This window comes from Phytophthora sojae (assembly GCF_000149755.1).
Source record: "Phytophthora sojae unplaced genomic scaffold PHYSOscaffold_4, whole genome shotgun sequence".
NCBI classification, from domain to species: domain Eukaryota; phylum Oomycota; class Peronosporomycetes; order Peronosporales; family Peronosporaceae; genus Phytophthora; species Phytophthora sojae.
The window spans coordinates 5,398,363-5,414,603 of record NW_009258118.1 but is presented as its reverse complement, the minus strand read 5'-3'; the positions used below and the strand labels follow the sequence as shown (position 1 = coordinate 5,414,603).

General features: G+C 50.7%; 4 protein-coding genes across 4 annotated transcripts; 3 read left to right on the top strand and 1 right to left on the bottom strand.

Annotated features, from left to right (window-relative positions):
• Positions 1–605: 605 nt before the first annotated feature.
• On the top strand, positions 606–2,846 carry PHYSODRAFT_261378 (hypothetical protein; the record flags this gene model as incomplete). The annotated part of the gene is made up of 5 exons (XM_009529074.1): positions 606–932; positions 997–1,072; positions 1,356–1,498; positions 1,769–2,601; positions 2,708–2,846. The coding sequence occupies 5 exons, from the start codon at positions 606–608 to the stop codon at positions 2,844–2,846; spliced, it is 1,518 nt and encodes a 505-aa protein (XP_009527369.1).
• Positions 2,847–5,931: 3,085 nt separating this feature from the next.
• PHYSODRAFT_420164 (hypothetical protein) lies at positions 5,932–6,350 on the top strand (the record flags this gene model as incomplete). The annotated part of the gene is made up of 2 exons (XM_009529073.1): positions 5,932–6,161; positions 6,233–6,350. Coding segments are annotated over 2 exons (348 nt in total), but the record flags the coding sequence as incomplete, so codon positions are not given.
• Positions 6,351–9,846: 3,496 nt separating this feature from the next.
• On the bottom strand, positions 9,847–10,216 carry PHYSODRAFT_418994 (hypothetical protein; the record flags this gene model as incomplete). Its single annotated transcript, XM_009529072.1, has 2 exons — positions 9,847–9,954; positions 10,106–10,216. Coding segments are annotated over 2 exons (219 nt in total), but the record flags the coding sequence as incomplete, so codon positions are not given.
• Positions 10,217–12,243: 2,027 nt separating this feature from the next.
• On the top strand, positions 12,244–13,776 carry PHYSODRAFT_332132 (hypothetical protein; the record flags this gene model as incomplete). Its single annotated transcript, XM_009529071.1, has 2 exons — positions 12,244–12,349; positions 12,422–13,776. 2 exons carry the CDS (start codon positions 12,244–12,246, stop codon positions 13,774–13,776), a joined length of 1,461 nt encoding a protein of 486 aa, XP_009527366.1.
• Positions 13,777–16,241: the final 2,465 nt, after the last annotated feature.

Genomic DNA, 16,241 nt, shown 5'->3' with positions numbered 1-16,241 from the left:
TAGGCGAAGCCCAAACGCTTCAAATGTTGTGTTACCCAGCGATTTGGGTTATGAAATAACAACGAAATGCTCTAATATCTTGTTTTCGCATTCTATCTGTTAACTATTCTTTCTGTGAGGTACGATGTCAAGAATCCCAATGAGATGGTGAGGTCAACAAAGATATCACTTACCTACTTATTGCGCAGTATTTGCGGATCATGACAACAATGATGTCGTCCAGAAATATGTATTGAGTCCACGCCGACATCGCATCGGCATACATAAGATCGGTAAAACTACGGCAAGCTACTAGCCCAGGTTTTGCAAAACAGGTATTATTCAGGTCTAGAGACAGGTATTGTCCAAGGATAATTTATCCTGTTTTTTATTACCGTCATTTCAGTTTTTGCCTCACAGCCACCAATTCGAGGGGGGCCAAATCCAGCCACGTGGCATTCGACGTGCGGCGATGCTCGGCCCTGGAGACCCCAGCTCCATGGAGCGCACTCCCAAAACGGCCCATATCAAGGCGCCGATGGCCGAGCGAGCGCGGCAAGAGGAGGAGGCGCGCAGGAAGGTGGCCAGCGCGCGAACCAGATCGCAGCGATAACAGGCGCTGCAAGATGCCCGCGACTCTCGGCCCACGCCGTTCGGCCCCCATGCGACCAGAGAAGGCGCTGCATCCACTAGCGATGAACCCGACGACAACGAGGAGGAGAAGAAGGTCGTCGATGAAGAAGATGAAGAAGATGGAGAAGATGGAGAAGAAGGAGAAGATGAAGAAGATGAAGAAGATGAAGATGAAGAAAATGACGAAGAAGACGAAGATGAAGGAGATAAAAGAGATGAAAAAGAGGGCGCAAAAAAAGAAGAAATCAACGACGAAGGGCAGTCAGCGCCGGGGAAAGAAGCGCACGGTTTCTGACGTCGAAGACGAAGACCTGGTCCACGTACCTGCTTTCAAAGCTCAGCATGATTCGTGATTCGTGGGCACTGCCAGACGTCAGGTTACAGGAGTACATGGAGACGACGCGTCAGAAGATCGTCATCGCGGAGGTCATCAACGTGGCTCGCCGCAACGCATACTTGCGTAAGCAGGTCAGCTTCCGAAGGCTCCCTGACTCAGAAATCCCTCTCGTGCCCAATGAGAGGGAGCCCTATCAGCGGAAGTACATCTACAGACACGGCTGGTAGGAGCGTGAGAGGTCGACAGGGAAGAGGACGTCACACAAGCTCCGCCGCACTGAGTGTCCGTTCCAGATGCTGGCACAGTCGTCCTGCGCCGAGATGGAAAGTGGGACATCGTCATAAAGCGAGAAGGCTACAGCCATAACCACAACGTGTACTGATGTTTATACTACTTATGACTGCAGGCGTGGAACTGTCCGATGACGACGCGGTTGCGGAGATGATCCTGAACTTCAATGGAGAGTCGCCCGCTAATGTTGCTTCCGTTCACGAAGCCAACGAGGAGATACTGGTGTTATTTCGTTTACCAGTGGGCACATGCGCGATGGTAGACAACTTTCCGGAGGTTCTGCAGATGGACTGCACACATCAGACATATCAGTGAGTCCCCCAACTCGGTTATGCATATTATCCAGGTTTAAACCAGGTATTAACAATGGGTACATGTCATTTGTGAATAGATACAACTACCCGTTTTTTCACGATTGTAGCTGTGGATCAATTTGACCAAGGGCAACCGGTGCAGTACTCCCTCATCGAAACGAATGGCGATTGGCACATATCAAAGTGCCTCGACCACTTCAAGCGTGCAAATTAGCACCGGCGGTTCGTGCGGGTAGTCATCGTCGACAAGGACATGCGCGAGATCGATGTGATTCGAAAGAAATCTCCGGAGGCACGGATTCTTCTCTGCCACTTTCATGTCATCAAGTGGCTTCATGACACCATCAAGAAATCTCAGACCTATGGAGTCTACGAAGCAGAAGTTTTGACGCAGATGAAGCCCACCATCATGAACTTGACATACTCCAGAACGGAGGAAGATTATGCGCGGCGTCGGGATGCGTTCAAGAGTCTGGCCTCGCGGAATGGTCGTCTGGAGCTATGGGAGTATTCCGACAAGAACGGGAATGCGTGTCGAGAGATTTGGGTGATTGCTTACCGTGTCGATTTGCCACACTTCGGCAACCACACGAATAATCGTGTCGAGAGCCTATTTGGTAAGCTGAAACGAAAGCTGAAAGGCCATCTAACTGTGCGTGCTAGTCTGGAGGTGCTTCTGGAATATCAGCACCGAAAAGAAGAAGCATATCAGTCCAAGGTCGGGATGCCGGGTACTCTGAGAGACGCATCGTACCCGGAGGAGTTGAACGTCGCTTTGGGCATGACCACGCGGTGGGTAGCTGCTGCTCTGCAGGCGCAATTTGACATTGCTGCGAATCCCGATGTTGTCGATACCTACGTTTTCAAGGACAATGGCGCCACGATCACCGTACAAAGGGAAAAGAAAGAGTATCTTCTTGAGAAGGAAGGCTGGGTGTGCGACTGCGAGTTCTCGCACACTATGAAGCTTCCGTGCAGGCACGCAATCATCTACCGGAAAGTATGCAGAAGCACCTTCGTCACCCCATTCGCTTCAATTTTGTCCAGGTATGTCCAGGTTTTCTATGAGTATTGAGATGTTATCCAGTTATTTGGTTTTATCAATGTATTGACCAAGTATTAACCATGTTTTGTCATTGATGCGTATCAATAGGTGGTTTGGACATAATCGCATCTCGCAACAGGACTTGATGGAGGTGGAAAATCCGTTCGTTGCGAAGATCTACAAGGGGCATGCAGCTGCGAGTGCTGGCAGTTTGAGTGAAGCCGAGAAGTATCGGCGTATGCAGTAGGCGTTTGGTCGGATCAGCAGCGTGCTTGTCCGATGTGATAACACTGGTTTCGAGTCTGCGATGAAGCAGATTGACCAGTGGTGGTACGACTTACGTCAATTGCAGTTTCCGCAGGTGCGACCAGATGCAGAACTGGTCGACGACTCGGGCCCCGATCGAGATGCACTGGTGGTGGTGGCGGCAACAGTAGAAGCAGTGGAAGCCGCGGAGGCGGTGGAGGAGGTGGAGGTAGCCCAGGAACAGAGGGGACGAACGTTGGTCCTAGTACTTCTGGCGGAGAGGATACAACTCACGAAAGCGAGCCAGATGATGCTAATCCCAATACTAAGGACCAAGTATGTGGTTCCCAAGCAAATTCGACTCTGATTTATGTTAGCCTATGTCCTGCCTTCCCACCCCGTTTGGATCCTACCCTCTACTGACTCTATACTCTGTTCCATATCAACCAGTATCCAGATTTTGGATCTGTACCAAGATCTGGGTACCCATCTCTACCAGATTTAGCTATACAGATATAGGATCCGATGGCACACATTACCTGACCGAATGCCGCTGGCGATGTCCCTGAAAATCTTCGATCCACTTCACCACAGCTGAGCCAAGACGTGAAAGGTATCGTAGCTGACCCCCCCCCTAGGCTGTCACTTCGCAAAGTTCTCGAGTACTGGCCATACACACCGCTACTTGCATTTGGCTTCGACCTGACCTACGCAGACCTTTTCTGCTTCAGAGACTCCGCTTGGCTGAACGACAACGCCTTGCGGGCGTTTAGCGTGTTTATGTCTACTTACGAGAACATCGTGACGGTGATGGTTCCTCCTCTCAAGACGGGTAAGATGGGAAAGCACATACTCACGCCAACTTCACTGGACGAGGTTGCTAGTGGTATTGAGGCGCATGCTTTTGTGTTTATGCTGGTCAATTTTGGTGGGGTTCATTGGGGGATGCATCGTAGTGGACCGTGAAGCGCGGCAAGTGAGGACGTATGACAGCATGGGTGGGAAGAGAAACAAGAAGCGACTTAAGAAGATGGCTAGCGATCTCCGTGCAGGTCCCCTGAAGGAAGAAGCTTACAGCAACATCGAGGTGACGGAGCCGAAGCAGACAGATAGCGATAGCTGCGGGGTGTTTGCGTGCCGTCTATTGTGGACGTGCATTGACAGCGAAGTACCTTTCATCAAGTACTACGCACATGAGTTTTCCAGGTTTTCCACCTGAACATTACCTGTTCTGGTAATTTAACCATCCTTGTTTAAATTACTTTCATATGATAACGCTCATAACTCATATACCTGGATATAACCTGGATATAACCTGGGCATCACCTGGACAATACCTGCAGAATCAGAAATCTGAGTATTTTCTAACCTGGGAAACCTGGGCGCGTAGGCTGTCCTCAAAACTATCACGTACCCGTACCTCCATAAAGTGGTAAATTTCTTCACAGAAACACGAAAACACCTGCGTTGGTTGTAGTTTGTGCAGTAAAGGAGCTCCCGAATATTTGAACTGCACAAGCATCAGAAGCAGCAAATTCATCTACGACACCTTTTTGTAGATATTAAGTATTATTAAAAAATACTGTCGCATTTTAACAACGAGAGGCAAACGAGTTGTAGAGGGCAGGCGTCTCGGCGGAGTGCGAGGCGGCAGACGTGACGTCGGCAGCTGACGGCGTTGAAGTCACCGCCAGCGTGGAACGAGAATCCGGTCGGCCGTGTGGTCGACAGGATCTGCTGCACGGGATCCCCGAGGACCTCGAGACCTCCGGGCTCTGCGAGCCCCACGACATAGCTCACTTTGGAAATCGGCGTCTAGCGAACAAGCTGCACGGCTTTTGGTTTGGACGGCTGGTGAACAGGCCGAACGAACACGTCCTCGGCGGCGAGCACTCTAGCAACGAATGGACGGAAGGTGGACGAACGGCGGTGGACGCTAACGGCGACCTCGGTGGACGGCTACAGCGGCGTGTACGGCAACGGAGTGACGGTCTAGGAGGCACGTGGCTTCCAAGTGTCTCGACGGCTGCGACGAGTAGGGTAGGCGCGTGTGAGCGTACATCCGAGTGGCTATAGCAGGCGTACGAGCGGCACTCAAGTTGTACACGTAAAGTATCGTGTATTGTAGTTAGTCGGTGGCTTGCATCGTACTAGTTCATCTAAATAAAATAGGTGTGCTGCCAGTCGGGCACGCACCGGCGCAGTATCTTACGCTTGGACACTGACAGCCAGACGGACTTCGGACTGCATCAGCACAGTCGCGACCAAACCCCAAACGTGTGGGGCTCATAACACGTTGCATGGTGGTCATACAGGGGCCTAGTGTACGTATTCGACGCAGCCCTCGACTTACGAAGACGCCTGAAGAAGCTCGGATGGCTCGGACGAAGGTCGTCATGCAACCCTCGACCCGTGCGACGAGGAATCAGCCGGTGACGACTCAGCCTCAGACGTCTGATCCCGCACCCGCTGGAGGATCGGACCTGGTGCACCAAGAAGACCAGGAAGACGGCGAGGACGAAGAGACGAAGGAGAACGAACCGGACGACGCCGACAACCCAAGGGAGGAACGAGACGACCACGACACTGAAGACGCGCCACCCGACGAAGCAGCAGCCAGCGGCAACGGCGACGGCGCAGCGATGGCTCCAGTAGCAGCGCTGACCGCTGCCCTGCAGCAGATGGCAACCACGATGGCGAGGATCGACGCGAGCCCGGACCAGCTGAGCGCCACGGCTCCCAACCCCGCGCCATCCCCTGTACCCGCACACACCGACACGCAGACGGTGGCGGTGGAGCAGACGCAGCAGCCGGTAACCACGACGAACCCGCCGACGCAGCAGGCACCGCCACCAGCTGCACCACGGAACGCTCCGCTAGCTGCCACGGATAGGAAGGTGGTCTACCAGCCACGTGACGGCGATGACGACGAAGATGACAGCGACGACGACGATAACGAGTCCTCGAGTAGCTCCGATGACGACGACGACTCCGATGGTGGCCGAAATGGAGGTGGACGTCGTGCACGGCGCCAGCCTATCACGAGACCGAACGACCGCGACTTCCATCGCAACCGACGACGTGCTATCCGCGACCTGGACCTGCCGACGTTCCTGCCGACGCCGCAGACATCTGTGACGACCTGGATCGCGCGCGTGGACATGGCATGGGAAGGCGCACGGCTGTCAGGACGAGGTGAATGGACGGATCAAGAACTCTATTACAACTTAGGCAACAAGCTACAGGACAGCGCTACCCGCTGGTGGGTCCAGCTGGACCGGAAGCTACGCGATCGAACCTGGACGAAGTTAAAGTCGTCAGTGCTGGACGCTGCGGTGAGCGTCCAGACAAGGCGATGGCCGAGTGGCGTATCGGCCAACGATGAAGGATGCCTGGTGAGACGTATGCGGACTTCGCTGCTGCTCTCCGCGACCTGTGTGACAACAACCGCATCCGAGAACGTGTGCTGCTTGCACAGTTCTACCGCAGCCTGGATAGGACAACGCGACCCCTCGTGTAGCAGCGACAGAAGCCCGAGACGCTGGAGGAAGCTGTTGACAAAGCAACGGAAGTTAACGACCCAATTGACAATGTGGCGCAAGGTATGGAAAACATCGGCCAGGCGTTTGTCACCGCACCTGACACGTACGTGGTGCCGGCGAACGGATCGACTGGGCACATGGCGCTGATTCCGGGCGTTGGCAGTACGGACGTGGCGGAGGAAGAGAAGCTGGCCTGCCTCACGATCTCGCGAGGTGTGTACAACAAGTACCTCGGCCTGTGGGAGGCGCCAAAGGGACGCGTCTGGAACGGACACATGTGGGCGCCCGTGCCACGGAAACGCTCTGGATACGTGCCTCTGCATCTGCCATGGGTTGTATGTATCGAAGTTGATTTCCTTGACGATTCACATGTGCCGTAATCTTGCTTTGAACCCATTACATGCCTTCCCACAAGAGATGGTTTCGCTACGGGGCTCGAGCCGTAGCCTTCGAGGCTTTCCGTTTGTCTGAGGTCCAGAACGTATTGCAGGTTTCCAATGGGCTCCCACGTAAGCTCTGATTGCCCCAGCCACTTGACGTGGTATTCCTTACTTCCGCTGCGCCGTCCATAACCCACAAAATCCTCAACCAGCTCACCGTCAGTCCCATCAGGAAGTAGAACCTAAAACATTGTCTGGTCTGGGCGTTCGCTCTGCGCATAGGGCTTAAGCATCGACGTGTGGAAGACAGGATGGAATTTCACTCGCGTAGGTAGCTCCAAACGGTAGTAATCGTGTCCGATCTGTTCCGCCACTGCGTATGGCCCAATCTATCTCGGCCCTAATTTCTTTTTCGTAGTGCCTGCGTGAAATGCATCCAAGGTGGTCGTCGACAATAACACGCGGTCTCCAACTTCAAGCTTCTGAACAGGTCGATTTTTATCGTAGTAATTGCTCATTCGGTCCTGCGAAGCCTGCAGAACTCGTCGTGCCTTCGCTAAAACGTCCCTTCGATGCTCCACAAATTCTTCTCCAAGTTTCTGAGCAGCACGTACAGCAAATAATGTGCTAACTTCCAGTGGCTGCAATGACGCTGGCGTCGCTAGCGGGTACCCCAAATCTGCCTCAAACGGAGTCATGCTGATAGAGGCCTGGTGTCGCGCATTGTACGCAAACTCAGCCACGGCTAGCAGCTCATCCCAATCATTGATGTTGCTGTTGCTGAAGGCCCGTGGATAGTTTTCAATTGTCTGGTTAACTCGCTCAGTTACTCCATTCGCCTGTTGCCGGAAGGCGGTTGCCAGTTTCTGCCGGGTACCAAGCATCTCACATAGATTTGTCCAGACTGCCGATGTAAACTTTGAATCTCGATCTGATAAAACCTCCTCAGGCAGCCCATGCAGCATAAACACTCGATCTCGATACAATTTGGCTGTTTCAAGTGCGGTTGCAACAGTCGTAGTAGCCACAAAATGAGCGCGCTTTGTCAGGCGATCTATCAGGACCATAATCGAAGCCATCCTTTGTCTGGTAGCGCAACAATAAAGTCCATCGCGAGATGCGTCCACCTTGCTGTGGGAATTCGATGCGAGCGCAGAAGCCCAGGTGTCTTCGTGTTCCGATTCTTAGTGCGTTGGCATTCTTCGCATGATTGCACATAGCTGCGGACGGATCGCTCCATGTACCTCCAATAATACTGCTTTTCAAGTAGCCGTAGCGTTCGCTCCACGCCTGGGTGTCCCTAACATTTTCCATCATGGAACTCGTACAGAACACCCTCAAGAATCTCTTGAATATTCGGCAAAACAAGCCGCGGGTGCTCGTCACTTGGCGCGTGATAGAAGGTACGCTTCTTCGCCATGCTGTACCTCTCCAAGTGTCTTACTTGAAGCTTGCTACGCTCCCCAACTCCGCTCAGATGCTGCTGTAATGAAGCGGTGAAGGGATCTTCACTATACCGCGCCACACCTTACTAGCCAAATCACTTTTCATGCGCTGTTTCACTTGTTGTCGAGTCGTAATAGCGGCAAGTGTCACTGGTTGCTCTATCATAAAGTCTGGTCGCCGCGATATACCATCCGCTACAGTGTTATCTTTTCCTGGGATGTATTGGAATTTGATCGGATACGCGCTTAATTCGTCATACCACCGAGCTACTCGACGCGAAATTGTTTTCTGAGTGAACAGAGTCTCCAGCGAGCGGTGATCCGTCTCCACGATGAAGGGTTTATCCAGCAGGTAAATGCGCCACAATCGGAGACCAAACAGAATCGCCAGGAGTTCCTTTTCGCGCATAGAATAATTCTTCTCAGCCGCTTTTTTTGTATTTACGTCCACCAAAAGTTACGGGTTGTTCTCTTCTTTCATCTCCCTCGCCCTCCTCTTGAAAGAGGACTCCACCAACTGCGAAATCACTCGCGTCCATTCTTAAATGAAAAGGACGATCAAAGTCGGGGATCGCTAGAACGGGAGTCGCACCAATCATCTTCTTGAGAGAGTCAAAATGGCCACGTAGACTTGCTGACCACTCGAGCTGCTGTTTACCGTGCCCTTTTAAAGGGTCAAACAAGGGATCAGCATCGCTAGCAAAGTCCTTGCAAAATCTTTGTAAGTACACGGTTGTGCCCAAAAACGACTGCAGTTCGCTTCGGGAACGGGGTAGTGGCCAATCTCGCAGAACTTTCACTTTCGCGGGGTCGATTCGTACTCCATTTCTGCCCACATAGTCTCCTAAACATGGTATTTCGTCCACCCAAAAAACACACTTGCTCAATTTCACGAAGAAGCGGTGCTCTTCCAGACGAGTCAACACACGATCTAGTGCTTCCAAGTGCTTCTCCAAACTTGGTGACTTCGTGTAGACATAAATGTCATCAAAGTAAGACTTGCAGATCTCGCTTAAATCGGACAACATGCGGCGAACGCCAGCATTAAAGGTCGCAGGTGCATTGGAGAGTCCCATAGGCAGCACGAGATATTCATACGCGCCGTCCGGCGCTTGAAACGCCGTAAAAGGCACATCGGATTCACGTACTCGGAACTGGTAATAGCCACTGAGGAAATCCATACACGAAAACCAGTATGCTCCTTGCATTTTGTCAATGATCTTATCCTTTCTTGGCATTGGCAAGGTTCGGTGAATCGTATGCGTGTTGAGGGAACGGTAGTCGTGCACAATACGCCACCCAACCGGCTTTTTACGCAGAAGGTAGGCGCACCGTGCGGTGACGTCGATGGTCGAATTAGTCCAGCAGCCAGCATTTCGGCTACCCAGTTCATGGTCACCTTCTCTTGAGCTGGGGAGAGTCTCCATTGTCGTCGAAAAAGCGCTTCTTGTGTGTCGACTTCAATTTCATGTTCTCCGTATTCACGAGGACGAGGGCAACTTCTGCAGAAAGACTACTTTGTGTTTGCGCAACACAGAATAGGCCGGATGATCCCGATAGGATTCAATATCAACAGGTTGTTGAGATTCATCGCCACTTTCTTTTTCTGTCATTGGTCGTATCACGATAATGCAATCGATGTGTCGGGGTTTCTTCAGAATACGTCGGAACTGTTTACCACTGATGTACTTGGTTGTTCCACTCTGAACGGAATAATAACCACAAGTAAACAGGTCACCGCTCTTCTTTGGCGGCGGAGCCGATACTGGATGTCGTTCTCCACCCACCAGCTCCGCCGGTCGCTTCGGCTTGTGAGGCATCTTCACTTTGAGCTTTTGTCGTCGTTTCTTCTTTTTTTCTCAAGGACTCGGTGTTTGCCTCGTCCGACTGCACTCGCGGCCTCACGCGTTCCTCCACCCAATCAATGTCGGGGTTTTTTGTTTTCAGCCACGGCATTCCTAGTAGTATATCTTGTTCTTCAGGAACATCAATCACAAGGATGTCGTTCTCATACGGCTTAAACTCGTCCATGTAAGGTGTTAGCCTAACGGTCTTAGTCGGAACAGTCAGCGTCTGCTTCGCGGCTAAGGTGATTTCCAAATGCTTGTGGTGATCCACAGCCCACAATCTATTCGTTGTGCAAAAATTCAGGGCTGACGCCGTCCATGCTGGCTCCACTATCGATAACATTGGAATTCAAAATACAAATGTCCTGTGAAGGACAGTGTACTGTGTTCCTGGTATGCAGCAAGCAGAAGAGCTCACGATCCTTCGTACTTGTTTCTTCAATTTTCACGTTTTCTCCGTCCTCCACTATTTTTTCTGGGTTGTTCACTTTTTCTTCGTCCTCATGCAATACTTTTATGGGTTGTTCATCATTTTTTCATCATGCAGCTTCAATTCACGAAATGTAGACATTCACTTGGTTGAGCAACTCATCGTTATGCCCACCAGAGTGCTCGAACTCCGGTGGACGGGCTAGTTTGACGGGTCAGTAGCCGCTGACGAATGGGGTTGTTCATCTCCGACTGCGAGCGTCTCCAGTAGCGCGTAGATCTGCTGATGTAGCTGCTGCTTTCTTTGTAATTGGCAGGGTTTCTTGTCGGGGTGCTTCACCCAGCACTCTTCCTCTCGATGCATGCCTCACAGAGTAGCGGCTGGTTTGTTCGCATGAGTCTGATGTGACTGATTATTACCCGATAACTTATTACCCTGGGTCGGCTTCGGGCTTGCTCCGCTCCGATACGACTTTGTGGCAGGTCTCCGGCCCTTTTTGCCAGACGAATTCTCACCATGCTGATTTCCTGGCGCTTTCTCCTGCACATCCCATTCCAAGAAGCATTCGCAGACTGCGATTCATTTGTCAATTCATTCAGTCTGACAACACGTTGCATGCCACGGAACTTTGAAACGTAACCTGGGTAAGCTCCAGTCTGTCGCATCGTCAGAAGTTGGTTCCTCACTTTATCATCAAAGTTCGGTTCTCGAAATCACGCTTCATCGCCTCTTCCGCGGCACTCCACAATTTCACGCTGTAGTCGTCCGTCATATAACGTTCATACCACACCAGCGCATTCTTGCGAACACATTGGTTAAGTTCGCGGATCAGTAGGTTGTTGTGTTGCTGGAGATCGTTGAGCTGCACCCCGGCCTTGCACAGCCCGAAACTTCGTCTTGCGCAGCTCGAAGTAGATTGCAAAGTGAGAAACATATATTGGGGCTTAGCAGCTAGCTACGATGTCTCCCATCCTTCCAGCGCCTCCTAGCTCTTACCTTTGACAAGTCTGCCCTCCCGGATGTCGCCCAGCCTGCTGCAACTTGTTGTAGCTCTTGTTGCTGGAAAGTCTGCTCTCGTGGATGTCGCCTAGCCTGCTGTAACTCCTTGTTGCCATGCATGGAGACGTATCACGCCTCCGGGTGGGTGCCACTTGCACCCGTAGCCTGTCCTCGCTGCCTTCGCTGTGTAATGGGCCTACTTTGGCTCACTACTTTAGCTTACACGTGCGCACACGTGTGTGAGGAAGCGTAGCGTAGTTTAAACTAGAGTTAATTATACTCGGGACTCCGAGTATAGATTAATCTAAATAAACGATCCAAATAATGTTTTGGGTTATAATGAGAACTGCTATTCTTGTTTTATGTTTCTGACTTCCTCTAAATGTAATATTCTAAAATAGGAATCTGCCAACGGCTGGTTGGCAGAATTCCAATGCTATGCATGTCGCTCATTGGCTAAGAGATGCTGCTCTCAGCCAATAGGAATCCTAAGTCTCTATGGACCACCCGTCGTGGTGGTCGTAAATGTATGTAGCCTTTGGTGTGTCTACACCAAGGTCGAGAAAGTCTTTCGAACCTCTAACAGACGTCGTGTCTGTTAGAGTTACAAGTGACTGTAGCCACTTGTGCGTGTAACCCTGTTACACCATCCCCCCCTCAAGGTTAGACGCGCCGAGTCACGGCACGTCAATCAGGAAATTGACCATTCGTCAATTCTTCACGTTGGGAGAAAGAAAACTCGAGCTTATTCCGCAATGAGCTTGCCTCAGAAGAATACCGACACTGCAGCAGAGGGGAAGTCCTCCGCCGGGATAGAGACTCTCTCTATCCCCGAGTACCGCGAGCGTCTCAAAGCAAAGCGTGACGCTCTTGCTACCAAGGCTGCGGCGGGGACAACTTAACCAGAGATTGCCCTCGAAGGTTCTGCTGCAGTCGACGACGCCGTTGACTTCGACGACGACGTGGAGATGGAAGAGGGCGAGGCCTCTTCTAGCAAGCGCAAGGAGTCTATCGACAGCGATAGTCTCGACCCGCATGCCGGGTCGAGACGCCCTCGTGAAGGAGACGACTCGGACGCTTCGAGCTCGAAGCGTTCGCGCGGCGAGAGCGACACTCCGCTCTCTGCTGCTGGGGCTTTAAGCTCCCCACGTGATGTGGTGACTTCAAGTTCTCCGCGCGCTGCTCAGGCAGCGCGCGATCCGTGGATGCCGTCTGCGTCAGAGATCGCTGACCGCGTGGGCAACACTGTGCCTCCAAACGAAATTCCGCTGTACGTATGCAGCGGTATCCGCGACGATGCTGTTGCGGAGGCGCAGCACTTTGATCCGTTAACGAATCAAAGGCGCGATTATTACATCGGGCTCTTCCACGAGCTCTGGTACTTCTCCAGCAAGAAGACCTCTTCTCGCAGCAAAGTGCCTGAGTGGCAGGCACTTTGTCAAAGTTGGAACGCTTTTGTTGAGAACTTCAACAAGAAGCCGGCTGCTTACCGCGAGCGGGTTAAGCATGCCCGTAAACGCTTCGAGACATTCTCGACGCGCGGGAGGCTGGAGCAGCTCCACAGATCCTCTGTGGACGCTGGTATTCCATGCGCTGTGCCCGAAGGCAATCAGTGCACGTTGTGTCTTCCGGGTGCGGTGCGCTTGAGCGACCGCGACCTAAACGGGTACACGACGATTCGTATACCTGAGAGTCTCAAGGATCTCCGTGCCAAGTTCTTGGCACGCGAGGAACGCGACGATCGTGGGGCTTCGGGCGCTGTAGGTGACCACAGCGCTCGCACTACCTTCGCGTCGGCAGTGCGTGGTGAGCTTCGTACGCCCTCACCATTTCCGGAATGTCCTGCAACAGGACGTCCTGCGGCTCCCATGTATCTTGGTGGGGCGGAAACCCTCTCCAACGAATACGATAACGAACCGGCTGACGGTTCGTTTTCGGGATACTATGGTTCACAATACGCTCAACAATCCAGCGTGTTGAGCCGTGGGCGTCGCGGATCGGAGGCGGCGGTGGTGGGAACACGCCCCGGGTATGGTCAACCTGGGGTTGACCTTGGCCCGACGCTCGAGGAGCGGGTCGCTGCTGTGGAGCAGCTTCAGAGCCGTGAGTGCGCCGCTCTGAAGCAGGAGATGGCGACCCTGAGAGCTCAAGTTGCTCAGGCCTCGCAGACCGCGTCGGACATCTCTGTCGACGTGGGAGGTCGCGTCGCACGCTTGGCCCAGCGCGTTCACGCGCTGGAGCAGAGGTTCGCTTCCGCTGGGGCTTCCGCTTCGGGCCAGCCGAGCTAGGTGGCTCGTGCTGCCGGTATGGCTTCAGCCGCCCGACGTAAAAGGTCGGATGGAGGCGCATGCTAGATGGAATATCTAGCGTGTAGGCGTTGCCATGCCGTGCCAACACCGTGAACGGCCCGATGAAGCGCGGAGCGAGCTTGCTCGCCCCGAAGTCGGAAACTGCATGTTTAGGCAGGTTTTGAGTAGCTATCAAAACCAATGAACCCTTCTCGAATTCATTTGTGTTGCCCCTGCCAACGTTGTCTGCGTTCATCTTCTGTCGATCAACAGAAGCTGCTGTAGCGTCTTGGACAAACCGAATGACGGCTTGTCTGCGCTGCACGAAGTTGATTGCGTCCGAGCTGAACTCGTTCAGCTCGTTTCTAGCAGTAGGCCCGGCCTCTGCGTTCGTCTTCGCGGTGTCTGTGCCCTGCACAGACCCGTTCTTCTTCTTTTTCTTGCTCTTGTCGGCGTCTGTGCCCGGCACAGACGCGTGCTGCTTGTTCTTCTTGCGCGTAGTCGCGGCTGACACTGTGCAAGTGCCAGCGGCATTCTGCGGCTGCTGCGTTGCAGTCATAGATCCTCCCCCACTTAAGGAAGGAGTCACCATCCCGAGTAGACTCGGGAGGCGTGGGTGCATCTCCGGAAGCTGCTTGCGCTCATGCGCAAGCACAAGCTCTATGCGAACCTGAAGAAGTGCATCTTCGGGGCGAGCGAGATACCCGTGCTCGGGTGTCTCGTTGGGAAGAACGGTGTCGGCCCTGAGAAGGTCAGAGTGATCAATGAGTGGCCGACGCCGACGAACGTCAAGGAACTGCGGCAGTTCCTTGGCTTGGCCACGTACTTGTGCAAGTACGTGAAGGACTACGCGGGCATGATACGCTCGCTATCACAGCTCCTGAAGAAGGACGTCGAGTGGATTTGGACAGCTGAGAGTCAGCAGGCCTTCGATGCAGTCAAGCAGGGCTTGACTGAGGCGCCGATCTTGGCGGTGGCCGACCAAGATCGCCCGTTCCACGTTGTGTGTGACGCATCCGACTTCGCAATCGGATGTGCGTTGATGCAGCACGATCACGAGGGTCGTTATCGGAAAATCTGGAATTCTTCTAGGCATACCAGCTAAACCTAAAGACGGAATCGAACCGTCATTAAAGGATTTGCGGTAATATTAAAGGTATGGCTTTAAACTGAGACAAGAGTTGGTAAGGTTCTGCGCGTATTATCGAATTAAACCACATGCTCCACCGCTTGTGTAGACTCCCGTCAATTCCTTTGAATTTCAATCTTGCGATTATACTTTTCAGGCGGAGTGCTTAACACGTTGGCTGTTATATCTAAAAATTCTAAATATTAGCACTCATCGTTAGGTTTAATGTTATTAATATCTTCAAATCATTTTATAATATTTTCTGAATAATATTTAAAATGATGTAATTTTTTTGCTGATATTAGAATTGTATCACCAATTTTTCCAACTTTTTTTTTTATAAATTTTTCTATTCTTTTTATTATTTTTGATTTAGAAGCTGTTTTTGTTTTTCCTTGGGTTTTAACTTTAAGCTCAAATTTCTTAATAAAATGATTTGAAGATATTAATAACATTTTCTAAATATTCATTTTTAGGTGCATTAAGTTGAATATTTCCTAAAGGACTTATGTATTTTTTATCTACAACCATCAAAAGGGAGAGCCCCTGGTTTAAGTTTTCATAGATTACCTTTATTTGTTTGGTCTGTCTAAAGTTTTATCAAAAAGTTTTTAAAAAATTTTTTTATTAAAAAAATAATTTATCTCGAATTTTTAAAATTAAATCTTTAACAAAGGGTTTTTAACGTGCTAATCGTTGTAAAATTAAATCACCTGGATTTTTACATTTACAGGCATTAGATTTTATAGCTAAAAATCATTCAAGACAAATAGAGGCAACCCGTCAAGGCTATGACACCATATTTTTGGGGATTTGAAGAACGAGAAAAATTGATGGAACTTCATAAACATATGTTAAAATATTTTATCTTTACAAATATTACTGAAATTTTTATTACTACTAAACTATTTTTTCATTTGATAAAATATGGTTTTTTCCATCAAAATTCATCAATTCATTTGCTTCAGGATTTATTTTATTTAGTTGAAAATCAGATTGTAATTATTTATTTAGGACGATTTATCAAAAGAAATTCTAATACACTTTCACGTGCTTTTTGAACTAATGGTGTATCAGTAAATATTCTCATTTGGACTTTTTTTTATTTTTTGGCGGTGCTATGTATTTCCACGGTTATATTGGTAGTAATCTTTTTACTTTAACTGGTTTTTTAATGGTTATTAAAAATTAAAACAGGTATCTTTTATAAAGAACCTACATTTAAAAGTATTTTATATCCTTGTAAATGTAGGTTCTTTAAAAAAGATACCTGTTTTAACAAAAACTTAAAATAACTGGTATTAGTTTAAAAAATGTTGGTAAAAATTCAGCATCC